Source organism: Ahaetulla prasina, chromosome 3 (assembly GCF_028640845.1).
Source record: "Ahaetulla prasina isolate Xishuangbanna chromosome 3, ASM2864084v1, whole genome shotgun sequence".
In the NCBI taxonomy this organism is placed as follows: domain Eukaryota; kingdom Metazoa; phylum Chordata; class Lepidosauria; order Squamata; family Colubridae; genus Ahaetulla; species Ahaetulla prasina.
Window position 1 is genome coordinate 119,282,271 of NC_080541.1, and position 12,848 is coordinate 119,295,118.

General features: G+C 38.7%; 1 protein-coding gene across 4 annotated transcripts in view; it reads right to left on the minus strand.

Moving 5' to 3' along the window:
- Positions 1-12,848, minus strand: part of KIFAP3 (kinesin associated protein 3) — a 220,783-nt gene that overhangs the window by 12,071 nt on the left and 195,864 nt on the right. For all 4 annotated transcript variants that reach the window (XM_058177337.1, XM_058177338.1, XM_058177336.1 and 1 more), the window contains exons 14-18: positions 7,647-7,812; positions 5,169-5,294; positions 3,727-3,825; positions 1,919-2,004; positions 253-442 (exon numbers count right to left, since the gene is read on the minus strand). In XM_058177337.1, coding sequence (XP_058033320.1) covers positions 253-442; positions 1,919-2,004; positions 3,727-3,825; positions 5,169-5,294; positions 7,647-7,812 — 667 coding nt within the window. The remainder of the gene's footprint in view (positions 1-252; positions 443-1,918; positions 2,005-3,726; positions 3,826-5,168; positions 5,295-7,646; positions 7,813-12,848) is intronic.

Here is a 12,848-nt window from a genome sequence, read left to right on the forward strand (position 1 = left end):
GCAATCGTTTAAAAAATTCTTCCAAGTAAAATATAGGCTCTGCCACCAAATTGACAAAATAATCCTCAAAACCTAGGAGAGTCTTACTTGTCAATATATACAGAAAAATCTCTTGCCTTAACAACTTTAATATTGATATCAAACATGCATGTGAGAGGAATATACTGTTATTGCATATCTGTTCCAAGAAGCAACTTCAAGAAGCCTGGGATGGAAAGGAGAGTTGTATGCTGCTTTTTGTGTCAGCCTTACCAGCACTGTAATAAAGATCAGGTCTTTCTAGAATATCTCCTTCATGAATATAGGGCTCAATACGGTCATCCCCATACAGGTATTGCTCATTTTCATCCATTTGCCGGCTTTCCACCATTTCTAGCCACTGAGAATTGTGCCATCGGAATTTCTCACTTTGTATCTTCTTAGCCCACTCTTCATCATACTCCTGTTTGGACCATTTAGAAATTTAATGTTAAGATTACAATGGCATTCTTTTGTTATCCTTGCCTTCAAAACAATATCAAATCTATTGCAAGAAGATGAGGAAGTGGAAAAGAGGAAGTTCAAACTCAAAGAACAAACAAAAAGCAAGCAGTAATTTTCTTATTTGAATATTTGGTGCCGGAGTTTTGGCTTTAAATGTAATTTATTTGCCTGTGAGAGTAACTGTCAAAATGTTAAAACTTATTTATAAAAAAGAGTGCCAATACAATGAAAAACAAGACCCTAGGATTAGCACAGTTGGGTCTGAAAAGAGCCATCTTTAATCCAGGATTCTACCTCATAGCCAAAGAGATGCAACCAAGATGCAATCAAGAAGACAAATGGTATTCTGCCTTAGCAACTGGTCTTTAACTACCACTAAGATGAAGCACAACTTTTACAGTATACTTTTCTTTCATTCTAACTTCGGCCCAAGTTCAAATGAGTGCTATGTTGCCTTACAGCCAATAGTAAATTTTAAATTATTTTGTGATGGTTATGCAAAAAATATTCAAAAGTAATCAAAAGAAGTTCATTTTAAAAAATGCATAACATTACATCCATTAGAGGCTGCTAATATGAAAACATTGTAATTAATCATTTGCAATATTTGACTTATTCAAGAAAATAAAGTCCAGCAGTGAAAATAAACACTTGACAGTGTTTCTGTGCATTTTAAAAAATAAATTGATATATTATGTTCTACATAACATTACAATTGTTTTTTATAAGTAAATATTATCCATATCACATATAAGTATTCCCTGAATAATAAAAAAAACTCTTCCAAAAGAATTTCATATATAAAAAATACATCATATTCATGTTTAGGCATTCATCAGTCCTATATCCAGTTTGCCTATAAATACGGTACCAGTATGTATAAATACGATACCACTAAGTATAATGAATATATTGTATTGAAATATTCTTGTTACATAGTGGGTGCAATTTGTAAATATATTTTCATTTATCATTGTTCTAATTCTCGTTTTGCTCTTAAGAATAACTGTTCATTCAGGTAGTCCTTGGTAACTGAGACTGGGAATTCTGTTGCTAAGCGATGTGATCATAAAGCAAATTTGGGCAATTTCAGTTGCCACTGTAAGGCGAATCCTTCATGGTTATTAGGCATGACATCACTTGATCTCCACTTATGACTTCCTACAGGTTTCCCCTTTGACTTTGCTTGTCAAAATCCAGCAGTGAAGGTTGCAAATGCTAATCATGTAATCATAGGATACTGTGACCACCATAATTGCAAACTGGTTGCCAAGCACCCAGATTGTGATCTTATGATAGCTGGGACATTGCAATGGCCATAACTTCAAGGACCAGCCGTAGTCTCCTTTTTCAACACCATCATAACTTTGAATGGTCACTGAACAAATGTTTGTTAACTGACGACTACCTGTATTAGAATAAAATAATCACTTACTGCTATTATATCCAGTGTATTATCACAGACTTTACGGATTTCAGAATTTTTATCATGCATTAAGTCTATAAGATATGCAGGAGCCTCTAAGAAGATAGAGTAAAGGATCTAAAACAATTTTGGAAGGCTGAATCTGGTGATTAGTATGTTTTTGCTGTAAAAGATACATCAAAAGAAATAAAAGAAGGAAACCTATATACTAATCCTAAACTTCATTATAATTTATATAAGAAGGGAACAATCCCTTTTGAGTATGATATATTATATTTATTTTAAAAGAAATAATTTCTCCCCCCAAACAATTATCTTTGAAAGGGAATGTCATTTTATACTCACGAAAAATATCCTAAAAGAGCAAGGAAAGGGATCTGCTTCATAAAGAATATATAGACACGCTAGCCCTGCACTCCTGCTGGTACCTCCTACTGGCAAACAATAAGTCTATACAATGAAATATAGTGTCTCCTCTATCCGTGTGAAGTGTACAACTGGAATATCAAGTTATCATTAAAAAGGCTCTATTTCAGATACTCTCTTTACACATGGAGAGGATGAGGAAGAGCCAAAATGCAAATGAGGCTAGTATATTTATTTAACAAATTAATAACCAAATCTATTTGAAGATAAACAACCCCTATTTTCAACAGGACTTATGGCTGAGTAAGCACATATAGGTTGCCTTTTGCGAAACTACATAGATCTATCTTCAACAGAACAGGAACCTATGCACTATTTACACTATACTACGCTACACCATACTATACTACTGGAAATTTTGCTTTCAATAATGTAGATGAAAAGGGGAAGACAGTGGAAATAGAACCCATCCTTCAAAATTACATCTTAATCCTGTCCTGCTATTTCAGATAAAGTAGCAAATAGAAAGCAGGCTTAGGATAAAGCCTTGGAAGTTTTCCAGAGGTCTAGCTTGGCAAGCTTTCTCTCCAGCTGCATTCACGGAAGTCATATATTTCAGTCATATAGCCAATTCTGAAGCATTTTCACAAATAGCTAAACTATAGTATGTGTCTGCTAACCACACAATTCTTTCTACATACTGGCTAAAGAAAACTGCATATGCTTGAAACAATATAATTCTATAACTTGCTTAGTTAATCTGCTCACTGAGTCATCCTTCTGTTCCATCCAATACCTTCATATTCCAGAATGGTATTTATTTAGTTCATCCCATCTACCTATATTTGCCTGCTTTTGTAATCCAATTGTTTAACTATCTCATGAAGATCAAAAAAAGGTTAGAAGGATTATAAACTGATGGCCTATTACCTTCCACACATAAATGAAAGATACTAAATTCAGAACTGTATGGATACAGCCTATTGCTCTTTTCCATTTATAAATGAAGAAAGCTAATCCCAACCTGACAACTTATAACAGCATAATCAAGGGGATTCACTCATCTGCTAATAAAAAACCCAAGTATTGATCTGGGTGGGCAGTAAATGAGTTTTGAAAGCAACACTGAAATATATAGACTTGCTCCTTTTCACAAGTTCTGTTGTGGGACAGAAAATAAACAATCCCATAGGTCACTATTTTTCCATATTAGGTATACTTGTGTTACATTCCTTTGATTTTTCTCACAAATTGGGGGAAAATACAACAGTCAAAAACAACTCCACATGAATGAATGGAGAAAGGGAGGGGGGAGAGAGAGGGAGGGAGGGAGGGAGGGAGAGAGAGAGGGGGGGGGACCCTTCATTGTCACTGCATGCATTCTGAATGCCAGTTCCAGCTGTCTTTCCATTAAAAGTACTAATAGCAAAGGAACATTTGATAAAAGATACGAGTCTCTTTGATGATGACATCTCTAGTGGCTTGATGGAAGACCATCTGGTAAAACACATAAATGATTTGGCACACAAACTCATCATCTTCCTGCTGAGCTACAAAAAGAGAGAAGGTTATCCTGTGTCATATTTTAAATCACTGACTACAAGCAATCTAAGTCACATGAATGTATAGTACCTATCTACACATTTTACTAAAACTAGGAATAATAATTTTTGAAAACATATTTAACGAACACTGCATCTAATTACTTATAAAAGAATGAAGCTTTAAACTATGTTTAAACCAGAAAGAATTGGGATCAGTTATGAACTGAATACAGTCAGTTCACTAGTTTTCTGTAGTCCAAAAAAATACCACTACCATGTCATTATTTAAAATTTAATTTTAAATCAATTCTGAATGAGGCAACTGCTTTAGAGAAAAGATGGATATTTAGGACCATATCATGATCCCACAAAAGAGTTACTGTACAATCCCATATCATGGGACCATACAGGGTCATATCATGATCCCACAAAATAATTAGTATAGTCCCACTTATGTTTATTATTCCAAACCTCTTCCTGAGTAAGTGGGACTGTACTGACTCATCTTAGACTTTTATTCCACTCAAAAACACCAATGTACTCTTGAACAGATTGTTAATCCCAAGAAAACATTCTCTGAAGCATCTTAATTCTGTGCCTTCCAGATCTGTAGTTCTAACTCGATCATCGTTCTTGCGGCTTTTACACAGATGAGTCTCAGTTGGGACATGGGCCTGCAGATATCTCAATAGCTCGGGACAGATCTGTAAATTAAATTGCATTTTAAACTCTAGGCCAGAGGTCAGCAACCTAGACGCAGCACCTCTAGAGCTGCATGTGGCTCTTTCACCCCTCTGCTGCGACTCCCTGTCATTCAAAATATGTGATTTACTGAGCTTTTCAACCCCCAGTAGGCCAACCATGGATAAATCCAAGAAAAGTTTCAGAAGAAAACAGAACGTTTAATTCAACTACATATGCTAGTTTTGTGGCCACTCAAGAAATAGTCAGCCACAGGAAGCGTTTTGGGGCTCCCAGTGTTTTCTTTTCTGTGGGAAATGGGCCCAAATGGCTCTTTCAGTGTTTAAGGTTGCAGACTTTCCCTCTACGCTGTGAGCACTCAACCAAGCCTTAATTTCTTCTATAAAATTGTTCACTGCACAAACTATTTTACTTGGTAAAATTCAATCTCATTATTGGTGCAAGATGGTATGAAAATTCCTAACGCTGTACTAAAACCTTGATTCCAGCATAGTATTGCTAAATTTTGATAATAAAAATTGAGCAGCAGTAAATTAATGAGTCGGCAACGACTAGCATGTACGTGCGAGGGGAACCTTTACCTTTACCTTAAATTAATGAGTAATAAGCAAACACTCAAAAAGTAGTGTGCAACACTTGCTACATACCATTCAGTAATTCAATAAGTGCTGGAATAATTCCTGATTTAGCTAGCAGCGCTGCACAGGAATCATCCATTGATACAGTCCCAATCATTATCACCACTTCCAAGACAAGATCATCTTCTGCTGAACCTGGTAAATTTAATAGAGCAGCAATATTACAGCACCCTACTGAAATGCAAACCTCTCAAAATATGAGCAAACCTTGTTAAATTATTATTTAATAATAATTATTATTTCTACTCTGACATCACATGCTGGCTCAGCTTTCAAGTATCGCTCAACATGAACACTGAATATAAAATTATGTCATCACAACTGTTGCACCAATTCTTAAAGAACCTATTTACAAATATAGTACTCTAGATTAATATAAAATTTAAATCTTCCTGCTCTGTAATCATTGTAGCTTTTTGAATGATTACTAGGCACTGTAAAATCTATGGACTCTTCAAAAATAATTATTTTTCTCCCCCAGTCTACCCATTTCTGCGGCACCCTAATTTGGTGATTCAAACTCAGTCATTTGGAAAGTAAAAGAAAGAAGCAGGGATGTGCTGGTCAGACTGTTCCAAGAACAGAACATTCCAGGGAACACTGGCACATTTTGTTTTACTCCTAGATCATGCCAATCCAGCAATTCTGCGTGTGTAATTTTTTGGAACAGGAAGAGATTGTCATGTTCCAGCTGCAATCTGGCCAACAGGCTCTGCAGCAAGCCGAAAACAAAATGATAACGCATGGTGACATCATGATGGCAAACCTCCCCTTATAGCCATCCTGACATCTAAAATGTATGTTGTATTATTTGTATCATAATGCATGTATCATCATTTGCCTCCTTTGTCCCCCCCACCCCTCCGCCCCCCGAGCCTGGCCCCAATTCAAACTATGAACTATTTTTACTTCCAGAAGGTTTACTTCTGGAAAGTCTCTGGACCACCCCCAAGACGACTGGAAGCATAGCTGGAAGAAAAATAGAATGTTCCCGTGTTCCCCAGAACATTCCATTCTTGGAATGACATGTTTTGCATATAAGTAGAAGGCAGTTTGGATTATTTTATCATTCATGTGGCTCAGTAAAAAGCGATTCATTATTTAGTTTAGTTAAACACATATAGGAATCCTTCCTAATCCATCCATATACTCTCCAAATAGCTTTCTCTGACAGAACAGAATAGCTATAATTGTGGCTCTTCAAGTGGTCATCACTGAATTTACATATATTTACATTTATACCTGAACGTGTTATCATTTGGAGTATTTTGGGCAGAAATTTCATCTCCCTCTTAGCATGCACTCCTTCAGATTAACCTAACCTCTTCAACCAATGCAAAAAAAGTATCTGAATGGTCAGATGACCACCCAATGCTGAGTGAACATCCAAAGTCTGGAATATTTTCAACTGGGAGGGTAGGAATGAAAATATGTATATTATTAAATTGTATTCATCCAAAAGTAAATGAAAAATAATATAATCCTCAAATCTCTTTGGATAATTTTATTTATTCAGATTGCTAATTTCAATCTCTTTTTCCTTGTTGCACACATAGCCAAAGCAAGCATCTTAGCATTCTTTGACTTAATATTGTCTTTTTATCAAAATTCTTTGTTTATTTGTATCTTTTCTAACTGTGCTGAAATTGTCAGTTTAGTTTTGAATATCTGAATACCAACTCCTTTGTGCTGGTGGATCACTGCAATAAAATTCTTTCAAAAGTAAGATTATGAGCTGCCTCTAGCAAATGAAAGTAACAGATAAATAATGTGTGTATAATAAATAAATCAGGTTGTAAAAAATGTAATTTCTTGAATTAGGTAGTTTGGGATGCATTCATTGTTGCGGTTTAAGTTCAATGTGGTAAATAAAAGGCAGTGCTGTGAAGCATGAGCAGATTACACACCACCAGGTGAGGAAGAATTAGCTCCAGAGAGACAGTAAAAACACAACTGGCTGACAAAGGATGAAAGCCTATGTGTTTCTCTGTGTGCACGTATGCCTTCAAGTCAGTGTAGTGAAATCATAATAGGATGATTAATTTATTGAGTTTGCTCAGACTAAAATTGGACAAAATCTTCCATCTTCCTTTGGCACAGTAATATATTGAGTATAAATTCTGTCTGTTTTTCTAAGGTTGGGTTTCCCTGTCTGGAGAAGAGAGTTTTATCTTACTGAAGATCTTCTCCAGTAAAAACTTTTCTTTTTCTTTTTTAACATAACCAATACAAAAGGTGTACATCAGAACGGAAAACGTTTCTGACAAATTAATACAATTTTGGAGAATTTCCAGGATGTATCCAAAGCAAATAAAACAAAGTTAAATTTTAAAAAAAGTTTACAAATGTTATAAGGAAAAAAAATAATTCTTAATAAAAACAATGTAAATATAGAAATGTTCCAGTGTTCAAAAAGGAATTAAAATGATATTCAATATGTTAAGTCAATAAAGTGGTATCTTCTGGTGAAAATCTAAAAATACAGACCTGGCTTTAATTTATCTTTCAGATATGGTACCATTTTGTATTCTTTTAACACAAGTTCCCAGTCCAAATCAGATAAGGTCAAATTAGCCAATGTTCCTAAGCATTCTATCACAAATTCCTCCTCTTCATCATTAGATATCTGAGCAGCCAGATCACCAACATAATCCTAAACAAAACAAACAAAGCAAGATTTGAGTGATGTAAAAAAGGAAACATTAGAAAAACAATGAGAATTACTGCATTAACTCAACCATACTTTTTCTTTTCAAAACCATTGCTGGGTTGATGATTTACAGTGATAAGAAAGATTTATTAAATGCTTAATAAAACTGCTGTAAACTAATAAATTCTATTGTTATAAAAACTGAATCGGCCAAAAATCAGTTTATAGTTTTGTACTTTTTTCAAAGTCAATTTTCTCCATCTTCTTTTTTACTCACATCAGGAAATATTGTGTGACTTGGATAAAAAATGAAAGACTGTTCACTACTTGTAACTGCTGCTTTTTCTGGATGGATGGCTCAATTCTGGTGATATATTTATTATATGTAATTCAGTTTATATCAGTGGTGGGTTCCAAATTTTTTTACTACCGGTTCTGTAGGTGTGGCTTATTTTGTGGGTGTGGCTTTGTGTTCATATGACTGGGTGGGTGTAGCTGCTTGGTCATGTGAATGGGTGGGCGAGGCAAACCTGACGTTACTCAGGTCAAGGGTTAGGGTTAGGGTTAGGCTGCCTGGCCTCAACGAGATAATTTCCCTGTCTATTTACTACTACTTAACATCAAAAATATACTATTTAATCCTATGTATATATGCCATATGTGTACATACATATTACATAGTATAGAGTGTGTATAGGCACACAAAAAGATACATTATCTACTATATATACTGTATGTGTATGTACACACACACACATACCCACACTCTTCTAAAACTATACACATTCAACCTCACTTACTACATTTGGAAAAACACACCCAGTCCACTTTCTACCACATATTTAACTATAACTTCTGTACATTTAGAACATTACACACACCTTCAGATGTTCTTCCCTAGCTTGCACATGACTGTTAGAGCCAGGAGAGGTCATGGATTGAGTAAAATGTGGTGAAACTCACTTAACAAAGCTCTTGCTTAGGAACCAAAATTTTGGGCTCAATTGTGGTCATAAATCAAGGAGTGCCTTCGTCTGCATGGCAGCCTTGTCCTAGTAAACTCCTTCTCCTTTCTGTCAATTTTCCTCTCTGTTAGAGGCACCAAAATAACCCAGGCGATATAAGGTTTCCTGCTGAAGCAGGGGGGTTGGACTAGACGGCCTCCAAGGTCCCTTCCAGCCCTAGATTGCTGTCCTGTTTCAACGCATCTTCTGAAGCCACGTCTAGTGCCAGGGTTTGTAGTCTTTCCTTCTTCTTCTTCTCTCTCTCCTTCCTTCCTTCCTTCCTTCCTTCCTTCCTTCCTTCCTTTCTTCCTTCCTTCCTTCCTTCCTCTTTCTTTCTTTCTTTCTTTCTTTCTTTCTTTCTTTCTTTCTTTCTTTCTTTCTTTCTCTGTTTCTCTTTCTTTCTTTTCTCTCCCTCTCTCCCTCTTTCCTTCTTTCTTTCTTTCTCTATTTCTCTTTCTCTCTCTCTCCCTCCCTCCCTCCCTCCCTCCCTCCCTCCCCTTCCTCCTGAAGTAAGATTATCATTGCAGGTAAGTGGAGATTAACCAAAGATTTAAAATACTTTTGTATGTGGCTAGATTGATACATTCCTATCAAAAATCAAAGGACAGATGGGAAGACAGAGATTAGGAACTAAACTTTTGGGAAATAAAAAACAAGAGAGGAAAAAATGAAATATGCTGTAGTTTAGAGAGATTGCTACAAAGCACATAGGCAATGATAACACAGCTATATTCTTCTGAGTAAAAATGAATTGGCTAACCAGATTCAGTGGGCATATAATAGGGGTTATCTAATTGAAAGATTTAAAAACTGAAAACAAGATAAAATTTTATATATAGAAATATATGATGCAAAATCAATGTAGAGCTATCAGAACCGCCAAGACCTGTTGAAATCATACAGTAGGTTAAATGAACCATGCTACATCTTGCAGTGTTTGTAGTTTTCAACAATGCAGTTTATCCTTATTCTGGGATAACATAACTTTGCCATAGAAGATGAAAGTATGACATTCAGAGGCACCCTGAAGTCACATAGATCCACACTGGAAATTGATGCAGAAAGAGAAGAAATTTGGTGGATCATTGAAATGTGAAAGAAAGTCAAAGGAAATTTGGCAAAGAAAGTCTGCCAAATTATTACCTAACCTGTGAAATACAGTATGATTAATGAGAAAGCATGAAGGATGGTGTAATCAGCGGCGCAGTGGCCTAGAGGTGAAAACGCTCGCATCCCTTGGAATGTTGAGAGTTCAATCCTAGACAGCAATAGTTGTTTCTCTATCAGGGTGCAAAGAGAAATATCTGCTGTGAACTCCATGTAGGTATCAGAAAGGGCATCCAGCCAGTAAACACTCAGCTCCATCCATTTGCCCAAACTCCACCCTGATAAAAGGGATTATAGGGTCATAAAAAGAAAAAAAATGAAGTATGGTATAAAGTTGAAGCTGGTAAGATTGGAAGCAAAGGGCCACTTTTTTGCTTAGGCAAATCCATTATGTAAATAAATGGTTTCTATATTCCAGTCTGGGAAAAGAGCAGCAAAAAGTCAGTTAGCAAGTCAAGGCAGGAGAAAGAAATGGAATGTAAATGAAAATGTTTCTTTCAAATATGTGCAATATTTAAAAACTACTCATCTTCCTTATAGATTGACATACCATCTCTGGCAGTCAAAAAGAAACTGAGGGGAGAATAGAAACCCTGTCTGTCAGCATATATAATGTAGAAGGACTGACAGAACCTGGGAACAGAGTGAAGAGAGGAATCAGCCTAGAATCTCTACATAGCCACAAGTAAGCTAAGTCCAACCCTCCTTGAGTGCCATTGACCCTTATCTAACTTATCGTTGGGTGAGATCATCAGTGGCTTCGGGGTGAGTTACCAGCTGTACGCTGACGACACTCAGCTGTACTTTTCCCCCCGGGCCACCCCAATGAAGTTGTTGAAGTGCTGTCCCGGTGTTTGGAAGCCGTACGGGTCTGGATGGGGAGAAACAGGCTCAAGCTTAATCCCTCCAAGACGGAGTGGCTGTGGATGCCGGCATCCCGATTCAGTCAGCTGCAGCCGCAGCTGACTGTTGGAGGTGAGTTATTGGCCCCAAAGGATAGGGTGCGCAACTTAGGTGTCCTCCTGGATGAACGGCTGTCGCTTGAAGACCATTTGACGGCCGTCACCAGGAGGGCCTTCCACCAGGTTCGCCTGGTTCGGCAGTTGCGCCCCTTCCTTGATCGGGATGCCTTGTGCACAGTCACTCACGCGCTCGTTACCTCTCGCTTGGATTATTGTAATGCTCTCTATATGGGGCTCCCCTTGAAGTGCACTCGGAGGCTTCAGTTAGTCCAGAATGCAGCTGCGCGGGTGATAGAGGGAGCTTCGCGTAGCTCCCACGTAACACCGCTCCTGCGCAGACTGCACTGGCTACCTGTGGCCTTTCGGGTGCACTTTAAGGTGTTGGTTACGACCTTTAAAGCGCTCCATGGCTTAGGGCCTGGGTACTTACGGGACCGCCTGCTGTTACCGTATGCCTCCCACCGACCCGTACGCTCTCACAGAGAGGGACTTCTCAGGGTGCCGTCCGCCAAGCAATGTCGGCTGGCGGCCCCCAGGGGAAGGTCCTTCTCTGTGGGGGCTCCCACACTTTGGAACGAACTTTCCCCGGGCTTACACCAAATACCTGACCTTCGGACCTTCCGCCGCGAACTGAAGACACATCTTTTCATTCGCGCGGGGCTGGCTTAAATTTTAAATTTTAAATTTTAAATTACACAAATTTTATCGATTTTAAATTTTTTACTAATTTTAAATGGGGTTTTGGTTTTTATAAATTTTTAAAGTTCTAGGCTAATTATAATAAGTTTTTTAACTTGCATTTTAAATTGTATACTGTAGTGTCTGTATTTTATTGTTGCCTGTACACCGCCCTGAGTCCTTCGGGAGAAGGGCGGTATAAAAATCAAATAAATAAATAAATAAAATAAATAAACTTTAACCAGGTGCTGATAGTACATAGATCCCATGAATAAGCTTTATGCAATAAATAAGTTTAACTGAGCCTTCAGGTGTGAACCTGGTCTTTTCTGCCTGACAGTCAGTGTCCATAGCTATGAAAAATTCCTGATGTAGATAACCTTTATTTGTCCTCTTTGACATCTGGACATCCGTTGGAGGATCCATCTTTTAACGTCTTACCATCTGGGATGTTACCATCTTAGCACCCTCACCGATTCGTACTTTTCTATGCGTTACGCTGCACATGAACTCTTGCGCCTGCAGTGCCCCGCCTCGCAGGAATGGCCTCTCACTACCAAGGGCCGGCCTCAATGACGGGTCTTGGGACCCACAGAGGTGGCATGCGAAGAAAGAGCCTTTGGGGTTTTTAGATAGGGCATTTTAAGGGGTGGGAGGGTTAGGGCGGGTGTTGGGGTAGCCCGTCGGGAGGAAACCAGTCCCTGCGCTCGTGGCGATTATTTAGTGGGTTCGGAGGTTATGGGGGAATGTGTTCCTTTTGTGAGGGTGGTTCCATTTACACGGTAAGTGGGAGGGGCAGATATGGCGGAAGGGGGGATCGTATCGGTCTAGGGGGTCACGCGCTCGATGTCTGCAAGCGATCGCGTGCCCCGATCCCTCTGACTTTTCCCGTTCCCCGGATGGTCAAGACCCTCAGAGCCTGGGCCTTCGTCTTATGTTATGCAATGCACGGTCCGTGGCCAATAAGGCCCCCCTAATACACGATCTTATCCAGGGGGGCGCCGCGGATCTTATAGGCGTTACGGAGACCTGGTTGGGCACTGAAGGGGGCGTGCCCCTGGTCGAAATGTGCCCACCGGGTTTCCGTGCATTCCATCAGCCGAGGGCCCAGGGTAGGGGTGGGGGGGTGGCGGTTGCTATTAAAGAGAGTCTAGAGCCGAGGGAGACCACTGTACCTCAGATTGCCGGGTGTGAATCCCTCTTTGTGAGATGGGGTCATAGGTGTCAGATGGGCTTGCTGGTCACGTACCTGGCTCCTTGCTGCGTGACAGCTGCCCTGCCTGAGCTC